Raw genomic sequence first — 25,369 nt, 5'->3', positions numbered from 1 at the left:
TATGTAGACCATGACCAAAGTGATCAGATTTGTACAATTTCAGGTTAATAATGACTTTGACAATGTTGTGAGACTATAATAAACATGATGCCATATACTTAAAGGTTAATGATGAGAAACTGTGCTGAGAATAAGTTTTGTTGAATATGTAAGATTGATATTAATGCCTGCATGGGTCTTAATTAACCATGTTTTGTCATGCTTAATCTCACCCAAAAACCAACGTGATGCATAGAATAAGAAATAATAAGTGCTCTATTTGTATTCTTTTGAGGGAAAAACGAAAATTGATTTATGTAATCATCTTGATCCAATGATAGTCTTAGCCAACAGCATGCTTTTTGGACCATTGATAAAAAGTATACGAATATTATACATATTCTAAGGTGTTCAGCTGGATTCAGGACGTGCATGAAAGCAGTCAAAAAGTCTATTAGTAAGCTTTTCTCCTCTGTTTTCTTCTTCAGCTTAAAAAAAGAAAAAAAAAAAAGAAAAAGAAAAAAAGAAGGTCCTATTGATCATCCCAAGTCCATATCCTAAGATCCTGTTTGGTCATATTTTTAATTTTCAATTTTTAAAATATTATTTTAAAAATAAAAAAATAAATTATTTTTATTTGTTTTCCGAAAACAAAAATATTTAGCTGGTAATATTTAAAAACAGTTTTCAAAATTAAAAAATAAAAAATAAAAAATATTATTTTAATATTATTTTAATTTATTTTTAAAAACTGATAATCAACAGGTAATTTTTTATTTTAAAAATAATTTTCTATTTTATAACATACAAAATTGTTTTAAAATCTAATGGTAAGCCGTAAGTCTTTCTGTTTCTGCTGTGTTTCCCTTTTTTGTTTTTTTTTTCTTTTTGTAAATTTCTTCAGTCAAAGTAAGCAGAGTTATTGGGCCGGCCTTGTGACTAATAATCCATTCAATGTCAGAATGTTCTCACTTCTTATCGATTTAGCTGAGAAAATGTTCTCGAGTCAATGTAAGTGAAGTTCTGAAATATAAATTAAAAAAAAAATGATAATATTAAAAAAAAGAAAAAGCAGAGTGAAAAGTATGCGAAATTCCAAAAAAATAAAAGTAAAAGGAAAGGCATAAGAGAGCCCATGTATATTGATTCGTACAGAACTATTTTGGAAGTAGCTATCTAGTTATCGGAAAGCATGGTGTCCTCCATTTCCATAGTCAGTTTTGCTGCTGCAGTAGCAATAGTAGCCTCCTGGGCTTCCCAGCTTGTTTTGGGCTCTGTTGAAAAAGAAACAAAGGCTTTGCTTGAATCTGGGTGGTGGAGTCATGAATATCTCAACTCCACCACCACAACCCCTTGCAACTTGATTGCTATTACTTGCAATGCCGCCGGAAGCGTTACTCATATTTCTATGAATGGCTACAATCTATACCAAACAAAGCTTGGGAGATTTCTGAATGGCTCTTCATTTCCGAATTTAGTCAGTTTGAATGTTGATGGAGCTGGACTCATTGGGAGCATCCCACCAGAGATAGCTACTCTTTCAAAGCTAACCTACCTCGATCTCTCTGGTAATTATTTGACAGGTGAGTTACCTCCTTCATTGGGAAACCTCGCCCATTTGGTGATACATGCATATGACATTTCTTATAATCGAATCTGCGGTTCGCAATTTTCCATTGAGTCTGGAGTCAACTAACCAAATAATTAAATTACTCTCTCACTTTATTCAAACCGTATCGCAGGTTCAATTCCTCCTGAAATAAGGGAACTGGGCAATCTTACTCATCTAGACCTTAGTGATAATGAGCTCCATGGACCACTCCCACAGGCACTGGGCCATCTATCTAAGTTGAAAAATCTGCATCTTATGTCAAACGGAATTAATGGATCCATCCCCCCAGAAATTGGAAATCTAAAAAATCTGGAGATTTTGGAACTCCAGAATAACCACTTAACAGGTGCATTACCTTCTGCTCTATGTGATTTAACCAACTTACGAAATTTGAGCCTTGGTTGGAATCAGCTTGGCGGTTCCATGCCTTCCAGAATAGGGGATTTGAAGAGTTTGAGAAGCTTGCAACTCTGTTATAACAGACTCACGGGTCCAATTGTGCCATCTTTAGGAGGTCTTGAGAATATAGAACTAATTGACTTGTCAGAGAACCTCTTCAACGGAAGCATACCCATTGAGATATGTTCCCTTTCTACGCTCACTCGGTTGGATCTCAGTTACAACTCAATTGTTGGACAGATACCTTTTCAACTTTTCAACCTCACAAACTTGACCAACTTGAACCTTGCCTTTAACAATCTCAATGGTAACATCCCTTCTTCTATTCTACAACAATCTAAAATGATCAGTTCCATTTATCTTGATGGCAACAATGATTTATCTATCATCGATAAAGTTGGACCCAATTCCCGCAAAATCAGAATAATTGCTTTTACTGTCTCCATTATCCTTGTCTTCTCTATTCTTGTGCTTATAATAGTGACAGTTGTCCGCAAATGTGGATGCAAATATAAAACGTGCCAATCTCTTACCCCCAGTAAGAATGGGGATATATTTTCAATATGGAATTATGATGGCAACATAGCATACGAAGACATCATACAAGCAACGGAGGATTTTGATATTAGATATTGCATTGGCACCGGTGGTTATGGAAGTGTCTACAGAGCACAGCTGCCTAATGGTAAAGTAGTTGCTTTGAAAAAACTTCACACTTCAGAGGCTGAAGAGCCTGCTTTAAAAAAGAGTTTCACAAATGAGGTGAAAACTTTGACAGAATTAAAACACCGAAACATTGTGAGACTCTATGGATTTTGTTCCCATAAAAGGTGCATGTTTTTGATTTACCAATATATGGAGAGAGGGAGCTTGTTTTGTGTCCTCAACAATGATGCGGAGGCTAAGGAATTAGATTGGAGGAAACGTGTAAATATTGTCAAAGGCATAGTGAATGCCTTGTCTTATATGCACCATGATTGCACTCCACCGATTGCTCATCGCGATGTAACCACCAACAACGTTCTACTCAACTCAGAACTGGAGGCTGTTGTAGCTGATTTTGGCACAGCAAAATTCCTTGATCCTGATTCCTCCACTCAAAATACCATATTTGCTGGTACTTATGGTTATGTTGCTCCAGGTAATCTTCTACATTCTTCATGTATAGTACTTTTCATATATATCAAGTTTAATTATTTCTCTCTCATACTCAATTATTAAATTGTCACATTCAAGGTACCAAAAAAAAGCAAGTTATATATATCATCAATATTAATATCGAAAATCTACATGATAAAATGGAACTCGCATCATGGTCAAATTATTTACTCTTTTTATTTATAAGCTTCAAATGTGGGAATGTCACCGTGGTATTTTATCACTAAAAACATAATCAATTGTATTTGTAAATCATCGTTTATGATAGTTTCCTATTCCTGCAGTTGACTTATATATTATTCTAATGCTCAAACATTAATTTATTGTATGAAAAAAAAATTAATAAATATTGTTGAATTAATATTTAAGCTCTTTCGTTCTTAATAATTGTGAATTGCAGAGGCTGCCTACGCTATGGTTGTGACCGAGAAATGCGATGTGTATAGTTTTGGAGTGGTAGCACTTGAAACACTAATGGGAAAGCATCCGAAAGAAGTTTTATCATCATTATCATCATCTTCAACACGAAACTTAATGCTAACTGAAATATTAGACAAACGCTTATCAACCCCAACAAGTCGGTCAGATGTGCACAATGTTGTTCTTGTTGCTTCAATTGTATTTGCGTGCTTACATGCTAACCCACAGAATCGACCAACCATGGAAACAGTTTCCAAACAATTTCTTGATCGCAGGACTCCATTAACCAATCTTTGTTTCCAGGAAATTTCAATAGGACACCTCATGAACCCACAAGTACTACTCAGCATAAATGGTTAAGTGAGATGGCTACAATTAAATATTAGTTAGAACAACTCGTCTAATTTTCTTTACTTGGCGCATAAGTTCATATATATATATATATATATATATCGGTTCAGTTTAATTTGTCACTTCTCACTTTGTTCTATGCCCTCCACTTATTTCAATTATTAAAGAATAATTTCGTCAGGTGTTAAATACATGAATTTGAGTTCTTCGATCGCTTCAATGACTTGGATATCTTTTTGATATGATAGTTTTATTGTCAGGATTTTTTTTTTTTTTTTTTTTGAAGTTCATGAATCACTTCAATGATTTGGGACTAAAAAATTCATTTATAGTTATCTAGGTCTCTACTTTAATCTGATTAAAAACAGAATAATGCACAAAATAATAGAAATAATAAATGCTCTGTTTGTAAGCTCTTGACAGAAAAACGAAAATTGATATATATAATCATCTTGAACAATGATAGCCTTAACCAAAATAGCATGCTTTTCCGACCATTGGAAAAAGCATAGAACAAGAATCAATGAAAAGTAAACTTGAAATGTTCTGTTTCCAAAGCGAAAATATTATGATACCGAAACCACATACAGTCCCCCAGCGGATCTCATTAGTTTTTATGAATGAGGATCATATGATTCCAGAATCATGGGATTTTTTGTATTGTTTCAAATTCTTAATGACAAAAGTATGATTAATTTATGTAATCGTCTTGAACAGTAAAAGCCTTAACCAGAAGAGCAAACGTTTCGGATCCTTCTAGTATTATTATATTCCAAGAATAAGAAAGTGCATTTTAGGCAGAGACAGGGAAGAAAATAGAGGACACCACTCTATGGAAAGGCTTATTAATGTGAATTTTATACTTGAGACCCTTTATATACGTTAACAATACATCATATAAGTTGGTGTTTCAGCTGGATAATTATTCTCATGCAAGCAGCCAAAAAGGCAGCTAATAGGATAAGGTTATGTGGAGTTTAGAAAGAAAAAAAAAAAAAAAAACCAACAACCAAAAGATTTTATGAAAATAAATGTAAAAGAACATTTAAATTTATATTTTCATGGAAAATATATTTCATTTTCTTTTGCGTGCATTTTTGTCTTTGTTTCATGGCAACGAAGCTGCAAGGACTGTACAAAGGAGTGTAAACGAAGAAAAGTTTAAATCCCACGAGAGACCCAATTCATTGATATGAATAATATCGCAGTCCATCCAAGTCAAGACGTCAACTTTTAGCCTTCTGTTTAATTTGTTGCGTCTAAACTGGGATGGATTAAAAGCGTTTTTGTGATATTAATGCTAAAGCAATATTTTGAAAGGTTTCCGTACAAATAGAAGCTTATTAACTTAATTTTTTCTTTATACAATGTTTATTGTAATTAATTATTTTGTTATTCCAGCTCCAAATCCAATAGCCACATACAAAACGCGTCTAGTAGCTTTTTTGGGAAAATCAATGTCAAAGTCAACAAAAGAAAAATGGAGAAATCAAATGTAGAAGCAAGTTCAGAGAAAGAGTAATTGGGCCCGCATCATTAATAATCTACCTAATGTTGAATGTTCTCACTTCCATTCCATGCAATTAAAGTTCCGAAAAAAGACGTGGAAAAAAAAATATATATATATATATATTGGTTAGAAAAGTATGCAAAATGAAAAAAAAGAAAAGAAAAAGAAAAGAAGCCCATGTATGATGCTTGCTACGAAATTGCTTTGCATTGTAGTAGGTAGTTATGTTATGAGAGAGAGCATGGTATCCTCCATTTCCAATTCAATATTAATTCACAGCTACTTCAGTAGCAATACAGCAGTAGCCTAGTGGGCATCCCCCGTTTTGGGCTCTGCTGAATATTCTCCTTAAAAAAAGAAGTAAAGGGTTTTTGCTTGAATCTGGGTGGTGAAGACATGATATGAGTATCTCAACTGTTCCATCACCACAAATCCTTGCAACTTGACTGGTATTACTTGCAATGGGGCTGGAAGCATTACTCATATTTCTCCACATCTGTTCTATCTTCCTCCCATACTAAACGAAGCTGAAGCTTGGGAGATTTCTGAATGGCTCTTCATTTCCCAATTTAATCCCACTTGGATCTCGCTGAAAGTGGATTCGTTGGGATCATCCTACCGGAGATAGACACTCTTTCGAAGCTGACCCCACCTCGACCTCTCTCATAATCATCTCACGGGTGAGTTACATCATTCACTTTGAAATCTCAAAAATCTGGAAATATTAATTGGGTACTAAGTTCTAACCTCCTCTCACAGGTCCAATTGCGCCGTCTCTATTGGGTGGTCCTGAGAGTATTAAACGAATTGACTTGTCAAGCAACCGCTTCAACGGAAGCATACCCACTGACTTATGTATGTTCTCTTTTCTAAACTCATTTCTTTGGACCTCAATCACAACTCGTTGGACAAATGCCTTCTCAGCTACTTTTAACCTCACAAGCTCAACCACCTTGAACCTTGTCTATAACAATCTCAGTGGTAACCTCCCTTCTATATTTCTACAACGATCCAACGCCATGAATTCCCTCATTCTCCATGGCAACAAAGACTTATGTACTGTTTACCGCAACAGTTTCCCTCTTTGCTTCCAAGCTATCCCATCAAGTACTCATAATCACCGCCGCCTCATGATCAACGAAGTTGGACAGGACGCCCACAAAATCATACGCTCCGTTGTTCCTGTCTATGTCATTTTTTACTTGTCTCTTCTTTTCCTTATGCTGACAATCTTCTACGTATGTGGATGTAAAAATAAAAAGCCTCAATCTCTTGCTGAGACAACTACAACAAAGGATAATAGTGGAGATATTATTATTGAAAATAATGAAGATTTATTTTCAATATTGAATTTTGATGGGAACAAAGCATACCAAGACATCATACAAGCAACTGAGGATTTTGACATCAAGTATTGTGTCGGCGCTGGTGGTTATGGACGTGTGTACAGAGCACAACTACCTAATGGAAAAGTAGTTGCCTTAAAGAAACTTCACACTTCAGAAGCTTCAGAGCCTGCTTTGAGCAAGAGTTTCACCAATGAAGTGAAAACATTGACAAAATTAAGACATAGAAATATTGTGAGATTTTATGGTTTTTGTTCACACAAAAGGTGCATGTTTTTAATTTACGAATACATGGAAAAGGGAAGCTTGTTTTGTGTCCTAAACAATGATATGGAGGCCGTAGAATTGGATTGGAGGAAAAGGGTGAATATTATCAAAGGCATAGTGAATGCCTTGTGTTACATGCACCACAATTGCACTCCACCAATTGTTCATCGTGACGTAACCACTAATAATGTTCTACTCAACTCAGAACTAGAGGCTGTTGTAGCTGATTTCGGCACAGCTAAACTTCTTGATCCTAATTCGTCCACTCAAACTGCCATACATGCTGGTACATTTGGCTATATTGCTCCAGGTAATAATTTCTGCACCATTCCTATATAGTACAATTTATATCGATTGAGTTTAATTATTTTTTCTCTCTCATCTTTAATTAATCATTAAAGTGTCACATCAAGGTATCTAAAAAACTAATTTATTTATATCATCAGTATTATTGATAAATCTACATAATAAAATATTAAATTATCATTGATCCTAATAGTTTAAATTGTTAGAATGTAAGTGTATTATTGTATATCAAGCTATGTTTAACATTCTCATTCATTTATAGATTGTGACTCGAACCTAGTTGTTTAGGATTTTGAATTTTGGTACCATGTTAAATTATTACTAATCTAAAAAATTTAAACCGTTAAGATATGAATTTACTATATCTAACACCCACATATTGATCAAATTATTTACTTATTTTTATAAGATTCAAATTAATATGGGAATTATATCACTGTATATGGTATTTTATCACCAATAAATCATAATCAATTTTGCTTGTAAATTATCATTAGTGATAGTTTCCTTTTCCTGTAGTCGGTTGATATATTATTTTTACTTTATAAAAAGATTAGTAAATATTGTTAAATTAGTATTTAAATTCTTTTGTTTTTTAATTGTAATTGCAGAGCTTGCCTATACCATGGTGGTGACGGAGAAGTGTGATGTGTATAGTTTTGGAGTGGTGGCACTTGAAATGCTAATGGGAAAGCATCCGAAAGAAGTGTTATCATCGTTATCATCATCTTCAACACAAAATCTAAAGCTACCTGAAATATTAGACAGACGCTTAGCACCACCAAGAAGTCGGTCGGATGTGCGCAATGTAGTTCTTGTTGCATCAATTGCATTCGCATGCTTACATGCTAACCCACAGCATCGACCAACCATGGAAACTGTTTCCAAACTATTTCTTGATGGCAGGACGCCATTAGCCAATCATTGTTTCCTGGAAATTTCAATAGGACACCTCATGAACCCACAAGTACTAATCCGCATAGATGGTTAAGTGAGAGATGGGTACAACTAAATATTAGTTAGAACAGCTCGTTCACTTTTCTATACTTGGCCATTGAGAAATAGTTTGGAAACAGTTTCCATGGTTGGTCGATGCTGTGGGTTAGCATGTAAGCATGCGAATGCAATTGATGCAACAAGAACTACATTGCGCGCATCCGACCGACTTCGGGTGCTAAGCGTTTGTCTAATATCTCAGGTAGCATTAGATTTTGTGTTGAAGATGATGATAATGATGATACCACTCTCTCTTTGTGCTATGCTCTCCACTTGTTTCCATTATTAAAGAATAATTTTGTAAAGTGTTAAATGCATGGATTTGACTATCGTTCAATTTTCCACATTTACGTTTTAAGATCCTACATTTTATATATTAATTAGTTCTATTGAGTATAGTTGACCAAGTTGATGGAAACCGACCATTTGCTTCTCATATGGCTAAGGATTTATATATACATGCACATTTAGACTCTTATCAAGTCAGCCTAATGTTTATGCTATCAGGATTTCCTTTTTCTGTTCTTAATCGTTTCAATGGCTTGGAATAAAAAATTCATTTATAGTTATCTAGGTATTAAAAAACAGAGTAATGCATAAAATAATGGAAATAATAAATGCTCTGTTTGTAAGCTCTCAAGGGAAGGACAAAATTTGATATATGTAATCATCTTGAACAACAATAGCCTTAACCAAAAGAGCATGCTTTCCGGACCATTAGAAAAAGTATAGAATTACTAATGAAAAGTAGAAGTGAAATGCTCTGTTTCCAAGTTTTTAAGGGCAAAAGTACGACGAATTTATGCAATCGTATTGAACAGTAAAGGCCTTAACCAAAAGAGCAAACGTTTAGGACCCTTTTAGTATTATTATATTCTACAGAGTATATAATGCGGTAGACATTAATGTTGAAGAAGAAATAAGCATATTATGCAGAGACAAGGAAGAAAATGGAAAGGCTAAAATTTCAATTTCATCCTTGAGACCTTTATTTGCGTAATATAATATAGTACATCATATAAGTTGTATCAAAGGTGTTCAGGATACGTGATGATCATGCAAGCAGCCAAAAAGACCATTAATTATAAGCTTTTGCATGATTTTTGTCTTGGTTTTGTGGCAATGAAGCAGCAAGCGAAGACTAGACTAAAGAGAGTACATGCAGAAAAGTTTAGGTACCATGAGGGACCAATTTATTGATACGAATAATATCACAGTCCATACCTTACCACGTGGCAGTGTTTAGCTTTTTGTTTAATTTGTCGTGTCTAAAACCGAGGTATGTACTTCCTCCTCTAATATACATATGTATCCCATATACCATCAAATAGGATCCATATACATTAAAAAAGGGAGTATAACTCCAAGGAGTACCAGAAAGTTTTTTCCTAAACTAGGATGGATTAGAAGCAATATTTTGAAAGGTTTCCATACAAATTAAAAATAATTTCTCAAGACAATGTTTATTGTAATTAATTGTTTTCATTATTCCAGCTCAAAAGTCCAATAGCCGTATACAGAACGGTCTTTTGACTAGTCGCTTTTGGGTGAATCAATATCAAAGTCAATTAAAAAAAAAAAAAGAAAAAAAAAAAAGAAAGAAAGAAAGAAGAAATCAAAAGTAGAAGAAAGTTCAGAGAAAAAATGAGTGGGCCCATATCATTAATAATTGATGAATGTTCCCACTTCCATGCAATGAAAGTTCCAAGAGATAAAAAGGAAAAAATCTGTAAGAAAAGTATGCAAAATAAAATTGATTTGTAGTAGCAAGTTATTTTATGCTTTCTTTTTTTTTTTTCTTTTTTTTTCTTTTTTGGGATAGTAGCTAGTTATTTTATGTTATGTGAGCGCATGGCTGTATCCTCCACTTCCCTGTCTATTTTCACTGTTGCTGCAGTAGCAATGGCAATAGCCTCATGGCTTGTCAGCTTGTTTGGGGCTCTGTTGAGTATTTTGATTCTGGAAAAGAAGCAAAGACTTTGCTTGAAACTGGGTGGTGGAGACATGATGAGTATCTCAAGCCACCACCACAAGTGCTTGCAACATGACTGATTACTTGCAGTGGTGCTGGAAGCATTACTCATATTTCTATACACCACTATTCCCTAGTGAACAGGCAGTTTGGGAGATTTCTTAACGGCTCTTCAATTCCAAACTTAGTGAGTCTGGATGTTGGTAGAGCTGGACTCTTTAGAAGAATCCCACCAGAGATGGGCACTCCTTCGAAGCTCACCCACCTCAACTTCTCTGATAATTATTTGATAGGGTGAGTTGCCTCTTTCATCAGGAAACCTCTCTCAATTGGTAATTCTTGACATTTCTTATAATCGAATCTGTGGTCCATTCCACCGGATTTAGACAGTTTGATCAATCTTGTTGCATTGAACTTGAGCCATAACTTCTTATTGAATGGTTCAATCCCATCCCAAATAGGAAAGCTGAAAAATCTTAGTTCCATGATCATGTCCAGAAACATGCTCAGTAGATCACTTCCATCATGTCTGAGTCAACTAACTGAATTAACTACTCTCTCACTTTATAAAAACAATATCACGGGTTCAATTCCTCCTGAAATAAGAAAATTTTCCAGCCTTACTTATCTGTACCTGCATGATAATAAGATTAATGGATCCATTCCTCCATAAATTGGAAATCTCAAAAATCTAAAAATGATGAGACTCGATAATAATCAATTGTTAAATTACTATTGATCCTATAAGCTTAATCTATTAGAATATGAGTTTATTATGTATATCAAACTTGTGTCTAACATTCTTTATCATTTGTAAGTCGTTTTGGGTTTTACAAATGTCAATTCTTTAAATGGACTTTACAAGTACCAATTCTTTAAATAGATGGTAGTGTAAGGATTTGAACCTAGGTTTTTAGGTTTTGAACCTAATATAATATTAAATTATCATTGACCCCAAAAGCTTAAACTATTAGGATGTGAGTTTATTATGTATATCAAGCTTGTGTCTTACACCGATTAACTTTTGCATTTCCTTCTATTCTATGTAATTTAACCAATCTATGGCATTTGAATTTTTGTTTCAATCAACTAAGTGGTGTTTTACCTTCCCAAATAGGGAATTTGAAGAATCTGAAAAGTTTGTAGCTTGGTTTTAACAACCTCATGGGTCCAAATGTGCCATCTTTGGGTGGCCATGAGAGTATAAAATAGATTGACTTGTCAGGGAACCATTTTCATGGAAGCATCCCCATTGAGATTTGTACCCTTTCTAAACTCACTTCTTTGGATCTCAGTCACAAGTCAATTATGGAGAAATATCTTTTTGCCAATCTAATAAGCTTGCCTACAACAATCTCAGTGATAGCATCCCCTGTTGTATTCTATTTCAATTCAAGACCATTTCAATTGATCTCCATGGCAACAAAGATTTACGTGGTTACTACAAAAGTTACTTTCTTTGCTTTGAAGCTACCCCACCTCTCACTAATAGTCTCAATGTCATAAACAAAATTAGAAGCCCTATCGTTCCTATCTCTGCTATTCTTGCCTTGTTATGTATTGTGCTTATAAGGGCATTCTTGTACAAATTTAATTGGATGAAAAAATAAAAGGTGGCAATCACTTGGTGACATTACGAGTCTACCAAAGAATGGAGATATATTTTCAATATTGATTTATGATGGGATATTGTTGGATTTATGCTTTTGGAGCAAGCTAATTCATTGATCAGGAACCTTGATTAATAATAGGCCGTAGGATTTCTAAACTAGCTCATCAATTGACAGAATCCATTTATCGGATTATTAAGATACAAGAAGGAGCCTATTAATTGGGCTTAAGATGTCATAAAACTCTAAGAAGATTAGGGTTGGTAGTTTATAAATATACTGCTTACAAATCTCCAGTCATATAAGGTTTTACATATTATTTTATAGAGATTGAAAATCTTAGTAGGAAAGTCAAACATATTGGGAGAAAAATAGAAACTATGAGGTTTCAATGTGTTTTTCAGATTAATGTTCTTGTTTATTTTTGTGACCAGGTGTGTCCATACGTAGATCTGTCATATAGAGAATAATTTGGAAAATCCTGTGGCTTCAAAAAAATATTTTCTACACTTCTATAGGTTAGTAATGGATACTGGAATATATATATATATATATATATATAACATATTTTATTTAATTGTACAATTCCTGGCTTTCACTATTGATTCCAACAATTGGCAATGTTATTCAAATGATGGTGCAAATATAAAATCCAGTGTCAACCATTAGTTGATGAGACAATAACAAAAAAGAATGGAGATATATTTTCAATATGGAATTTTGATGGGAACATGACATACAAAGACATCATACAAGCAGCAGAGAATTTTGATATCAAGTGTTGCATTTGGTAGGTTTCAGCCAAAAAAAGTGTTGCATTTGGTAGGGGTGGTTGTGGAAGTGTCTACAAAGCATGATTATCTAATGGCAAAGTAGTCACCTTGAAAAAACTTCACACTTCAGAAGCTAAAGTGCCTGCTTTGAAAAGAGTTTCATGAATTAGGTCAAAATTAAAAACATCGAAACATTGTAAGACTCTATGGATTTTGTTTATATAAAAAATGCATCTTTTTAATTTACCAATACATGGAAAGAGGGAGCTTGTTTAGTGTCCTCAACAATGACGTGCAGGGCATGGAGTTAGATTGGAGGAAAAGGGTGAATGTTATCAAAGGCATAGGGAATGCCTTGTCTTATATGCACAATGATTGCAATCTACCAATTATTCATTGTGATATTACCACATAAAGCATTCTACTAAACAAAGAGCATGATTGCAATCTATCAATTATTCATCGTGATATTACCACATAAAGCATTCTACTAAACAAAGAACTAGAGTGCTGTTGTGGCTGATTTTGGCACTCCGAGACTCCTCCATCCTAATTCCTCCAATCCAACTATGCTTGCCGGTACTTATGGCTATATTGCTTCAGGTATGAGATTGCATATCCATCCTTATGTTGTGCATTTTCTATCAAGTTTAATTGTCTTTCTCTCTCATATTCAATCATTAATAAATTGTCACGTTCAAGGTATCCCCAAAAAAACAATAATAATAATAACAAATGTTCCAAATCTTTGGTTTCAAAAAAAAAAAAAGAAAGAAGAAGTTATTATTAAAATATCTACATGATAAATTGGACCACATCATCCTTCTTCAATTTAATCAGTTTATTTAAAAGCAACAAATGTGACAATCACCATGCTATTGTATCTCTAAAAACCAATTTTTCTTGTAAATTGTCATCAATTAATGATAGTTGACTTGTCTTATAGTCAATCTATTACATTAGCGCCCAAACCAATTTGTTATTTTACAGTATCTTGTACTCTCTTTCTCATAACTTTTTTTCTTGTTTCTTTTTATTTTATATATATATATATATAAATATATTTTAAAAATTATATTAACAAATGTTAACTAGTTAAGTTCTTTTCTACTTGTGAACTATAGAGCTTACCTATAAAATAGCTGTAATCGAAAAATGCGATGTGTATAGTTTTGGAATAGTGTCACTTGAAACATTAATGGGAAGGCATCCAAAAGAACTATTATCATCATTATCATCCTCTACGCAATCTCTACTGCTAATTGAAATATTAGACCGACGATTAGCACCCGAAAGAAGTCGCATGGCTGTGCATTATGTTGTTCTTGTTGCTTCAATTGCATTTGCATGCTTAAATGCAAACCCAAAGCATCAACCAACCATGGCAAATGTTTCCGAACAATTGCTTGATCACAGGACACCATTTGCGAATCATAGTTTCCAAGAAATTACAATAGGACACCTTATGAACCCACAAGACAACTACTCTGAATAGATGTCATGAATCTAGTGAGATGTGTTAAGGAATTATAAATCAGTTTAAACGTTGGTACTTGGAATTTTGTGTTGTCCTGAGAATGATTTGGTAAATGTTAAATGCATGAATTTTATTATCCTTCATTTTGCAACATTTTACGATTCATAAAGGTCCTATGTTATATATGTTCTAATAAACTTCAATTAATACCCTCACTGAACACACAAAAAAAGACAAAAAAAAAAAAAAAAAAATTGTGTTCGAAATTCGGGTTTGGGGCATTCACCTGAAGTGGGTCAAAACACAACCCAATCCAAAAGGCCCGGTTTCAATGCTCCTGCGACGGAATTCCCGCTAGCCTTTATTTGTGGCTCAAAATAGCTGTTACGTTGCAGGGCCTCAAAACGAGCGTTGTAGAGTAGCAACGCCTGAGCAACAAAGCTTTGCCAACAATGGCGGCAAAGCTCTCTTCTCAGGCCCTCCTTCTATCCACAACAACAACAACAACAACAACAACTATTCCCCAATGTTACAAAACTGAACCCAGAGCTACTAGCTTCTTGCCCTTTACGTTACTGCCACTCTATCCTTCAAAGACTCCTCATTTCTCCAAATTCCACCATTCTTCTTCTCAAAGCTTCAAGCTTGGACCCAAGTCCTCCGTTTTTTGCCGGGCAGCTGGAACCCAGTCCCCTGCTGAAGTCTCCGACATCGAATTCGCTACGAAAATCGGCCAGGACCGTCTGTTAAAGGTTGTTTTCTCTTTATGTTTTTGTTTATGTGGTTTTTCTCTTGATGGGTTTTGTGGGGCTTGAGAGTTTTGCATTTGGTTGGTTTGCTATGCAGGTTCCGATTTCCAATATCAGGAATTTCTGTATTATTGCACATATTGATCATGGCAAGTCTACTTTAGCAGATAAGTTGCTTCAAATGACTGGTACTGTACAGAAGCGTGAGATGAAGGAGCAGTTTCTTGATAACATGGATTTGGAGAGAGAGAGGGGAATCACAATTAAGCTTCAAGTTTGTAATCCATACTTTAATTCATTTTAGTTATTACCATTAATTGCTGGTATTTGGATTATGATGGTCATGAAGCTAGTAATCTGTCTTTGTTGTGTGTGGCATGGTAATCCTCAAAAGTTTATGTTTTGGTTTTCACTAAAAATAAAAGTTTTAAATTTCTGGTTGAATCATCTTGACAATGTAATGCCTTCTTTAGATAATCTGCTTTCGAATGTCCCTTGTGAATAGATTTTGTTCTAAGTTTACTTGGTTTGCATTTTACATCATTGTCTGTTACTCTATGTAACTCAATTAAGAAGGCTTCTCTGAACGTAAAATGCTATGCTAAGCAATCTTTTATACTTGTGGAATTTCTGTCTAAAACTGTGATGCAGATTGCCACAACAATACATGAATATGTTTAAACACTTATATAAAAGTTTGGTGAGTATCATTAAAAATTTGGTGAGCATCATTATTTTCAAGTTCATAGCTTTCCAATTGACCTCTGCAGAATACCGACAACTTTTCCAAATATCTTCTGTTATAATTGTTATGACATCCAGTCATATATGGATAATGTTCTAGCATTTGTTGGTGGTTAATGAAGCTTCCATGATTGAGTAGGTCAAGGCATTGATTTTCCTTATAAATGTATATTTTGGGAGCTTGGCTCTAAATATAATTAAACTAGATAACACTTCGTAGAGACACTTTGAAATTGATTAGCTCATTGCCATCGTTCTGTTATATATGCCTTATCTTATTATTTTTGGATGGATTATTGACTGCTAGTCTTTAGTGTTATCCGTTTGATAATATATCTATGAGCAGTAAGTGGTAAAATGTTCAAAATTATAATTATCATAGCATTCTTAAATAATGTATGCTGTGGTCATCAATTTTATAAGATTATTTATAGTTCATAGTTTATTTATTTATAGATTCAAAATTATTTATAGTTTCTTTAAAATTGATATTTTCATTTGATTATATATACCTATCTTTAATGTTTAGGAACTCAACTTATTAACGTTTTATCCTTGTGACAGGCAGCTCGTATGCGCTACATGTTCAAGAATGAGCCCTGTTGTCTGAATTTAATTGATACGCCAGGGCATGTAGACTTCTCGTATGAGGTATCACATGTGCATGTCGCATATAGATACTCATAGTATGAGATTATTTGTGTGTAGGAATTTACTGGTGCATTAAGCTATTAATATGAGAGTTCATAGACTCAGATTAGAAAATGTGTGGCACACAAGATTGATTTCTTCCATAGAAGGAAAAATATACGTACTACTTTGAAGAGATATTAGATTCATATAAATTTTTATCGCTAATCTTTTCCATGAAAAAGATGCGTAGTTTTTCTAAACTTATTGGCCTTAGAGGTCCTAGTTTCAAGTGCATGGAAAGCATGTATACCAAGTATCAACTGAGATCCAAGTATTTGCTTGGCTTTTTAGTACATGGTAAGCTGGCTTGCCGTAAAGTGGGTTTGTGATGTTTAGACATATTAGGATCTACTGATCATCTTTTTCTGTATTTTGAGGTGGCTGTTAGGGAATTGATTGGTAATGAGTTCGAAATTCAATGGGTAGTTCTTATTGTCAGCAGTTTGTCATTGATTGTTAGCAGTTTTAAGTGTTCTATGGAATTGAATTTGGTACTGGATTCTTCACAGGCATTTGATGCAAAGGAGTTCAATGATATGCCTTATCATCAGTCTGCTACTTTTCTGATTAAAAAAAAACTTGTGTACAGATGTTTCTTCATAGAATTTTAGATTTACATGTTTCTTTCCTTTTCATTTATATTTAGGTTTCTCGATCTCTTGCTGCATGTGAGGGTGCTCTCCTTGTTGTAGATGCTTCCCAGGTGAATTTTTTTATCATCTTTCCAGCTCTTTGTTTTTTTGGTGGCATGCTTAATGCAATATTGATGTATCTCTGTTTCTACCTTAAAGATGCATTGACCAACTTCAAATTTTACTAGCTCTAATGGCTTTAGTGCTTATTAAAGTGTCTTATCATGTTTAAGGGAGTGGAAGCACAGACGCTGGCCAATGTTTATTTGGCCTTGGAAAACAACCTAGAAATTATCCCCGTAAGTAGGTTGACTTGTTCATCGTTTCTTATTATCATTTTTTAGTTTTTATTGTTTGGTGTAGTTATTGCTCTAATGTTTCAAAGTGTTTACTTGTGTTCTTTCACTTTTCTGAAGACTGTATGTTTTTGCTTGATACTGTGACGATAAATCTAAAGGGGACCAAGCTACCCTTTTAAAATTTTTTGCATCCTTCACCATTTCTGTCCTTATTTATCATTTTCTAAAAGTACAAGCTTTTATTTTTTTTTCCCAAATCAAGTCTTAGATTCAAAAATAAAATCTAGAAGTTGAGTTCCATTCAGGGGCTTCAAATTTGTGATTTGAACTTCTCTACCTCCTATTAATAGAAGTATCTTTCACAGAAATTTTGTTGACATTTTGAAAATTTTTCACAAAATCTGTGAGTATTCAGAAAGACACTTATTATAAATGTTGACCATTCAGAATTGTTCACTTTTTCTTTTCTTTTTAAAAATCATGGCTACTAATGATTGCTGAAATGATGTTACTAAAATATGTGTGTGCTTGTGTGTTAGGGTGCATTAAGACACTGAAAATCTCTCTGCTACAGGTTTTAAACAAAATAGATCTTCCAGGTGCTGATCCAGATTGTGTCATCCAGGAAATTGAAGAGGTTGTGTGTTATGTTTCTGTAAACTATATTTTCTTTTGCTTCATCAAATGAATGGCTTGAATAGTTGAATACTTGGTATGTTAGATCTACTCATAAAATTTCTGGTTTGCAAATTTTTTACATCTTGTACCTTTGGAGAACACAGATACCTTGTGTGATCACAGTGGCGTCCAATTTATCTAGTGTTTATTTATTACCCATCACATAGAACATCTGCACGCATGTATAAAATAGTACAATCTCGAAAAGTAATTGGTTATAACTAACCTTAATTTATAAAAGTTGTCTTATTTTTTTGGACTTTTATCTTTCTAGGAACATGCTAGGTACTTATCTCTATTGAACATCGCATCTGCATTGCAAAAAGACCTTGCACTTCTAATGTTTTTTGACAGATGCTTGAAATATTGTTATTGCCCAACTTTTTTGTTTGCATATTTTTTCATTCTATTTTTGATTCCTAATTCTTCATTTGTTATATTTGAACCATGGATACACACGTTCTTCAAGCTTAGTGCCTCTATTACTTTGCAAATTTTTCCTCTTTTTTCCTATAAAATTATGTTCATTATCAAAGGAAAAAAAAAAAAAAAGAAAGGCCTAACTCTTCTATTTGAATTTGATAATGCTTGCTCATAATAGATGATGATTCTCTGGGTGAGAAATAACAAAGAAAAAAAAAGTGCATTTTATTTTGTGTGCATATGAAAATTATACTGTGTTTCTTTTTTCTATCTAGGTTGTCGGATTGGATTGCAGCAATGCAATACTCTGCTCAGCGAAGGTTGGTTCTCTACATTATGTCTAAATTAGTATATTGGGTAGATCTATATTCATATTGTTAAGGTAGTATAGGATTTTAGTAGTTGAATCTATTCTTCAGCTTGCTTTTCTTATATAGGAGGGAATAGGTATAACTGAGATTCTGAATGCAATTGTTGAAAGGATTCCCCCACCCCAGGCTACCGCTGAAAAGCCGTTGAGGGCTTTAATATTTGATAGGTACATTTTTGACTCAGCTATCATCATTGTACTCAATACTAATTATCTCCATATTTTATTCTTGTCGTTCTTTATCTCCCCCTCTCTCATTTTTCTTAGTCTATACTTGCTGAATAGTTGACTTAAACAGGGTGACCTAATTTAATCTATTTAATACTATATATTATATTTTATTGACAAAATCATGTGTTTAAGTTTTTTCACAACTCATTATCTAGTATTTATTATTATTATTATTATTGAGCTATTTAATAACTGTGTTGACTCCCAATTATGGCACCCTACCTTTTATTATGTTAACTCTTCAATTATTATAATTGCAAAGATAATGTTGATATGGAAAATAAAAAACTAGACTTACATTTTTATTGTTTATTTTTTTGTGCAAACCGTCTTTCTTCAAGATAGAAACTTTTGTTATCCCCTGAAAGTTAAAATGTCAATAAATTTGCTTTTAAAGAATATACATACATTAGTCCTTCGATAAGCTGAAAATTTTCTTTCTTTCCAAAATACTTTGCTTTTTGTCAGTCTCATCATTGTTGAATCAATTGTTATTATTCCAATAATCATTATTGAACTCTAATTTCTCGTTGAAACAGCAGTTCTGCTCCTTTGCATGTTGTCTATATCTTTTAGTTAAATTTTCTTGTTTAGTACATTGTATTGTCTGTGTTATCATATGTATAACTTTTGCATGAAAATCAACTTCTATTATTAAGTTAATTATGTTTCTGTTCTTGAATCCGATGCAGTTACTATGATCCATATAGGGGTGTGATTGTGTATTTTCGAGTAATTGATGGGAGGATAAAGAAAGGCGACCGAATTTACTTTATGGCTAGTGAGAAGGTAAAAACATGGTTTTGACTCATTTTTTCTTCATAGTCTGCATAATAAGAATACTTCTTTATCGTTCAATTTCATGCTGCATTTGATTTTTCTTTTACACCATTCTCACGAGCTTAGATTGTCATGAAGTTGCCTAACTATAGATTTGAATCCACCAGCACGACAGATATTAAGACTATCTCACATGTGAGTTTGCAGAAGAACAATGAACCAAATGCAGCCCTTGTGCATAACCAAAGAAATTATTGGAAATAGGGTTTAATTAGGATACGAACACAAAAATGGACAAATACCAAGGCTATTGTATCATATTAAGTTATCATCAATCCAATAAATTTAAATTTAACTAATGACCCAACTATGCATATTGAAATGAGACATACTGATATAGAGAGGTGGTTGGGTAGGTGGGTGAATGCAAGGAAAGAAAAAGAATGTGAGATACAGAATGGAGAAAAGAGTATTGAATCATTTCTTGCTAGAGAGGTAAACAAAAGTTGAGGGGAAATAACCCTATTTACTATCCCTTCAGCTGACACATACTAAATGGCGAGTTATCCTTGTTTTGCAACTAATCTTGTGTATTAATCATCCCAAGTACCATGAACCTAGCAAATACTTTTATGTATCATGGAACAATTCCCACATTAATGTTAGTGGAGAATAGTAATTGAGTACTTCTAATTATGTTGCTACTGGTAATTTTCTCCTCATGGTTTTGCCTTTCTACATCTAATGCTGACGTCATTTCTTGAACTACAGGACTATTTTGCTGATGAGATTGGAGTTTTATCTCCCAATCAGTTGCAAGTTGATGAGTTGTATGCTGGTGAGGTAATATTCTGAATAATTAATTTTCTTGGATAAATTTTTTTGTTATTTCTCATATGCATATGTAATACTAAGAAACAACTTTATTAATGATAAATCCAGATAACTTGAAACCAGCCTGCATCATTATACAGAACACCTTTCCAAAGCAGATAATCCTCTTTAAAAGTGACGGCCCAAAAGGAAGCCAAAAACTTAATTCAATCTCTATAGCTTTTTAAAATTTACTTATTAAGTAATGCTTTTAAAGGCATTGTGATTGTCAAAAAATTGATTTTTCATATTCTGCCTTGTTGCCTTCAGGTGGGCTATCTGTCAGCTTCTATAAGATCAGTAGCTGATGCAAGGGTTGGGGACACCATTACTCATTATTTTAAAAGAGCAGAAGACTCATTACCAGGATATGAAGAAGCCACTCCTATGGTGTTCTGCGGCTTGTTTCCTGTTGATGCAGACCAGTATTGTTCTCTTGATTAGTCTCAGATTTCAGAACTATATATTGGATCTTGGTGCTCTTTCATCCTTTTAGAATGATTCATTTTCATGCGTTTTTGGCAGATTCCCTGAGTTACGTGATGCACTTGAGAAACTGCAACTTAATGACGCTGCTTTGAAGGTTTACATGATAATTAATATGCTGTATTGAAATTTTAGCCAGTGAATGATGTTGTAGCCATATTTGTAGAGCACGATTTTGGAGACTGAAATTTTGTTTGTGTTTTCCAGTTCTAATATTGAGTTAGTAGATTTTGACAAATGATGCAGTAAAATATTCTCATTGAAACTTTCAATGCTTAATTTTTCAGTTTGAGCCTGAAACTTCCAGTGCCATGGGTTTTGGATTTCGATGTGGGTTCTTAGGCCTTCTTCACATGGAAATTGTTCAGGTTTGCTCTTTTTCCATGGTTTGCCACTTGTTGTTCTGAAAGCTTTTGACTGTTTTACCATTATTGATTTTTCCTTCTCCAAGTCTTTGAAATGCTGATAGACTATTGGAATTTCTTTTACAGGAAAGGCTTGAGAGAGAATACAATTTGAGCCTTATAACTACTGCTCCAAGTGTTGTGTATAGAGTGAACTGTGTAAATGGTGATACTGTAATTTCTTCTCAATCCTAAACTTATTTCATTTTGTTATGTTGAGGTGTGAGAATGTTTCAATAAATTTTCTATTCATAACTGCACCATACATAGACACAAAAGGAGAAAGGAATTGAAGGATCTGATTACAAAAGATTACAAAATTTTTCATTTTACTTTTTTCTTTTCTTCTCAGAATAAATTGTATGCTCTGTGGTATGTTGGCCAATTTAGACATCGTGTTTGAGTTGTCATTGTCAAATGAAAACATTTGGCATTATCCTGTTATTTAAGGATACAAATGAAGAAATAAAATTTGATTTAATTCCTAATTTAAGGATTCTATTTATGAAATCAAATCCTTGAATATGAAATTTCTCATGCTCCATGTAAGCTGATTCAAAGATATATTTCATTCCTAACTTGCTAGTTAGTAATTCAAACGTTGTTTCTTGAAGTCCTTTTGTAAGAATATCAGCCAACTACTTCTTTATTGGGATAAAAGGCATGCAGGCTTTCCAATTTTGTCTTGATAAAATGCTCTAATCCACTTACACATGTTCAGTTTTGTCATATTGAAGTATATTTATGAGTAATATATATAAAAGCCTTGTTGCAAATTAACATTGTAGGACCTCTATAGACTTGCAATTCTTCGTTATAACTTCTATAATCTTTTTTTTTTTATTCATGTCTTTGATTTGACATTTTTTATGGTTAAATGACGATTTATTTGCGCTTGGTTAGAATCAATCCTCCTTTACGTTTCTTTTATGAATGCCATGTTAATATCATTGTCATGCTCTATCTTGAATCTCTTGAAGGTTGAGTGCTCAAATCCATCTTTACTTCCTGAACCTGGAAGAAGGAAGTCAATTGAAGAGCCTTTTGTTAAAGTAAGTTCTTTTACTTTTAGATATTTATTTCTTGACTTAACTAATTGGTAATTCCAGATAAGCCCTGTATTTCTTTATTTTAGAGACCAATTTCATGTCGAGTAAGACATTCCTTTCAACACTTGGTGAAGTTATATGTTATTTACTTCAAAATCATGTGTACAGATTGAGATGCTCACCCCGAAAGACTATATTGGTTCACTCATGGAGTTGGCTCAAGAAAGAAGAGGAGAGTTTAAGGAAATGAAATATATTACCGAGAATAGAGCATCAATCATCTATGAATTACCCTTAGCGGAGGTGATACTAATTATTATAATTGTACTCTGCTAGCATGATATTAATATTGGATCCATTTCCTAGCAGTTTGCTACTGATAGTAACTTAATATTGATATTAAAGCTCAGTGTCTATTTAATCTTGTTTTCACATCATGGTAGCCATGTTTATGGAAATTTATTGTTCTGCAAATTTAGGGTCTTATTCATTTTTAGTTATTATGAAGGCCTGCACATGAGGGAGAGTGTTAACTTGATTTAACATCATTCATAAACTCACTTAGAGTATCTGTTCATGTGGGTGTGGTTGTGGGTGTGGGTGTGCTTGTGATATTTTTTTCTTGTTAGATATGAATGTATAAAGCTGTACATATCGCTTCTTACTTCTTTGCTTGATTTATCTGTAATTTTTTCTTCATTTTACAGATGGTAGGTGACTTCTTTGACCAGCTGAAGTCGAGAAGTAAAGGTTATGCTAGCATGGAGTATAACTTTTTCGGGTAAATGCAAGTATTGTTTGTCTTGATCGATGGCCTTATAGAAAAGAAAAGTGCTGCTTTTGATGGTCCAAACTTGCAAGTTGTATGGTCATGTGTAAGATTTAATGTGAAGTAAATAGGCATAAGTATAATTTATGTGAAAGCTGCAAATCTGATATCGTTGAAAAAAATGGTTGAACAAGCATCTCTATATGGAAACAATTATGCCTCTCGGTTGTTTTTGATATTCATCCTCAATTAGTAGTAGCATACTGCTTAAGAGTTATGATTTTTATCCATAATAGCACAGTCCAATGGTTTACCAATTTTCTTCATGAAAAGAGGATCAAATTAGAAAAGAGGATGCACTGATGATTTAAGCAGAGGATGTACTTTTCAACTATTCCTTTTATTGCAATGGAAATTCTTATAATCTACTTCACTGCTTTTCAAGAAAACAATGTAATTTCAGTTTCATTATTTTTCACTTTGATTCAGGTACAAGGAAAGTGAATTAATAAAACTTGACATTCAAATTAATGGTGATCAAGTGGAACCATTGTCAACTATTGTACACAAGGATAAGGTAATCTTAAGTTCTTTCTGATCAGTGATTATTATTCTAATTTTGTTTCTTTCACCTATGATTAAATTTTTGACAAATCGTTTCAAGAAAAACATTAGGGATATTGTTAAATGTGTATCCAATGGAATCTTGTTTTTATACAGAATAAGTTGTTAAGAATCTTTGAGAGGTGATATCAAGTTTTAAGTTAGAATATTGGCATCTGATATAAGATAATATACTAATATTTTTTCAGTTAGTGAACTTTTGCCATTGAAAATTTTAATAAAATTTTTTCTAGTAAATTACAAATAAAATCGGTAATGCATGGCAAGCTTCTCATTTCAGGCATATGCTGTTGGTCGGGCTTTGACGCAAAAGTTGAAGGAGCTCATTCCACGACAAATGTTTAAAGTGCCCATTCAGGTAATATTTGCTTTCCTTTCTCCAGGTAATCCAACAAGGATTATTATTTTGAAGGCTGCATTTTGGTGACTTGACTTGAAGACTAGATGAAGTGCACTTTTCTTCAAAATACAAATTGAAAATTTTCCATTTAAAAATAAAGAAGTAATAATAAGAAACTGAACTAACATTAAGAATCTGTAACAGGCATGCATAGGTTCGAAAGTGATTGCCAGTGAAGCTTTATCTGCAATAAGGAAGGATGTTTTATCGAAATGTTATGGTAAGACATGAAATGAGATCTTTTTAATGATGTGCAATTATCTTTAAAGCCTAACTTCTCATATTGGCAAAAGTTTTGGCTGTGCCTTTACTTGCTTTATCATCAGTTCAATAAGCATATTTAATTTCATTAAAAGGTACATTTTAATTGTAAAGCCTCTTGTCCTTTTAATATTTTGGACATTCTTTTTTTTTTTTTTTTTTTTTTGGTGTCTTCTCTCACTTACGTTTTCATAATTCTTTGGCATTGTTCTTATCTTTTACTGATCTTTTTTTCCCTTTTTTCTTCTTATTCTTGTAGGTGGTGACATTTCAAGGAAGAAGAAGCTGCTTAAAAAACAGGTCATTTACTTGCTAAAGTTTACTATTATATCTGTTTATAGTTTGTTTATATCACTAATTGTTTTCTTGTCCTGCTTTTTACCAGGCTGAAGGAAAGAAAAGAATGAAATCTATTGGTAAAGTTGATGTTCCTCAAGAAGCTTTCATGGCCGTGTTGAAGCTTGAAAAGGAGGTATTATGATAACACAACTTTGTAGCTTGTAGATTTGTTACAAAAATCTTGTATTTTGAAAGTAACATTATAATGGGAAAAAATTGAGAAGCTCAAGCAGTTTCAATCTATGTTTTGGAGGGGTTCGGTTCTTCACACATGTATGAATTATAGCTCACCACATGAAAATGTGCAATTGTTATATATCAATTTTTATTTTCTCATGTATGTGCCAAAGTTCGCTTCCATAGTCTTTTGCCATTGAAATAAGAACTAT

At 33.4% G+C, this 25,369-nt stretch overlaps 3 protein-coding genes across 3 annotated transcripts; all 3 read left to right on the top strand.

The window, feature by feature from the left end:
- The first annotated feature begins 1,065 nt into the window (after positions 1-1,065).
- LOC107415770 (MDIS1-interacting receptor like kinase 2) lies at positions 1,066-4,129 on the top strand. The gene is made up of 3 exons (XM_016024160.4): positions 1,066-1,562; positions 1,722-3,131; positions 3,549-4,129. The coding sequence occupies exons 1-3, from the start codon at positions 1,172-1,174 to the stop codon at positions 3,926-3,928; spliced, it is 2,181 nt and encodes a 726-aa protein (XP_015879646.2). The 5' UTR covers positions 1,066-1,171; the 3' UTR covers positions 3,929-4,129.
- Positions 4,130-5,593: 1,464 nt separating this feature from the next.
- On the top strand, positions 5,594-9,680 carry LOC125421788 (MDIS1-interacting receptor like kinase 2-like). Its single transcript, XM_048471280.2, has 3 exons — positions 5,594-6,109; positions 6,189-7,352; positions 7,960-9,680. The coding sequence occupies exons 2-3, from the start codon at positions 6,287-6,289 to the stop codon at positions 8,337-8,339; spliced, it is 1,446 nt and encodes a 481-aa protein (XP_048327237.2). The 5' UTR covers positions 5,594-6,109; positions 6,189-6,286; the 3' UTR covers positions 8,340-9,680.
- A 4,870-nt stretch (positions 9,681-14,550) lies between these two features.
- On the top strand, positions 14,551-25,316 carry LOC107415760 (translation factor GUF1 homolog, chloroplastic). The gene is made up of 22 exons (XM_016024149.4): positions 14,551-14,928; positions 15,023-15,199; positions 16,234-16,320; positions 17,009-17,065; positions 17,228-17,293; positions 17,868-17,930; positions 18,670-18,714; positions 18,832-18,932; positions 19,688-19,784; positions 20,547-20,618; positions 20,919-21,073; positions 21,174-21,231; positions 21,422-21,502; positions 21,626-21,712; positions 22,519-22,590; positions 22,756-22,890; positions 23,295-23,368; positions 23,846-23,933; positions 24,261-24,338; positions 24,525-24,600; positions 24,901-24,941; positions 25,027-25,316. Exons 1-22 carry the CDS (start codon positions 14,629-14,631, stop codon positions 25,120-25,122), a joined length of 2,106 nt encoding a protein of 701 aa, XP_015879635.3. The 5' UTR covers positions 14,551-14,628; the 3' UTR covers positions 25,123-25,316.
- Positions 25,317-25,369: the final 53 nt, after the last annotated feature.

Source organism: Ziziphus jujuba, chromosome 4, assembly GCF_031755915.1.
Source record: "Ziziphus jujuba cultivar Dongzao chromosome 4, ASM3175591v1".
Lineage (NCBI taxonomy): Eukaryota > Viridiplantae > Streptophyta > Magnoliopsida > Rosales > Rhamnaceae > Ziziphus > Ziziphus jujuba.
Note: the sequence above shows the minus strand (reverse complement) of the source record. Positions and strands in the feature narration are given on the sequence as shown.

Excerpts from the sequence above, each read along its gene's own strand:
- LOC107415770 (XM_016024160.4), top strand. The coding sequence starts at position 1,172 with ATGGTGTCCTCCATTTCCATAGTCAGTTTTGCTGCTGCAGTAGCAATA. Across the intron at positions 1,563-1,721 it reads CTCTGGTAATTATTTGACAG|GTTCAATTCCTCCTGAAATA; the intron begins GTGAGTTACCTC and ends ACCGTATCGCAG. Across the intron at positions 3,132-3,548 it reads TTATGGTTATGTTGCTCCAG|AGGCTGCCTACGCTATGGTT; the intron begins GTAATCTTCTAC and ends TGTGAATTGCAG.
- LOC125421788 (XM_048471280.2), top strand. The coding sequence starts at position 6,287 with ATGTTCTCTTTTCTAAACTCATTTCTTTGGACCTCAATCACAACTCGT. Across the intron at positions 7,353-7,959 it reads ATTTGGCTATATTGCTCCAG|AGCTTGCCTATACCATGGTG; the intron begins GTAATAATTTCT and ends TTGTAATTGCAG.
- LOC107415760 (XM_016024149.4), top strand. The coding sequence starts at position 14,629 with ATGGCGGCAAAGCTCTCTTCTCAGGCCCTCCTTCTATCCACAACAACA. Across the intron at positions 18,933-19,687 it reads AGGGCTTTAATATTTGATAG|TTACTATGATCCATATAGGG; the intron begins GTACATTTTTGA and ends AATCCGATGCAG. Across the intron at positions 22,891-23,294 it reads ATGAATTACCCTTAGCGGAG|ATGGTAGGTGACTTCTTTGA; the intron begins GTGATACTAATT and ends TTCATTTTACAG.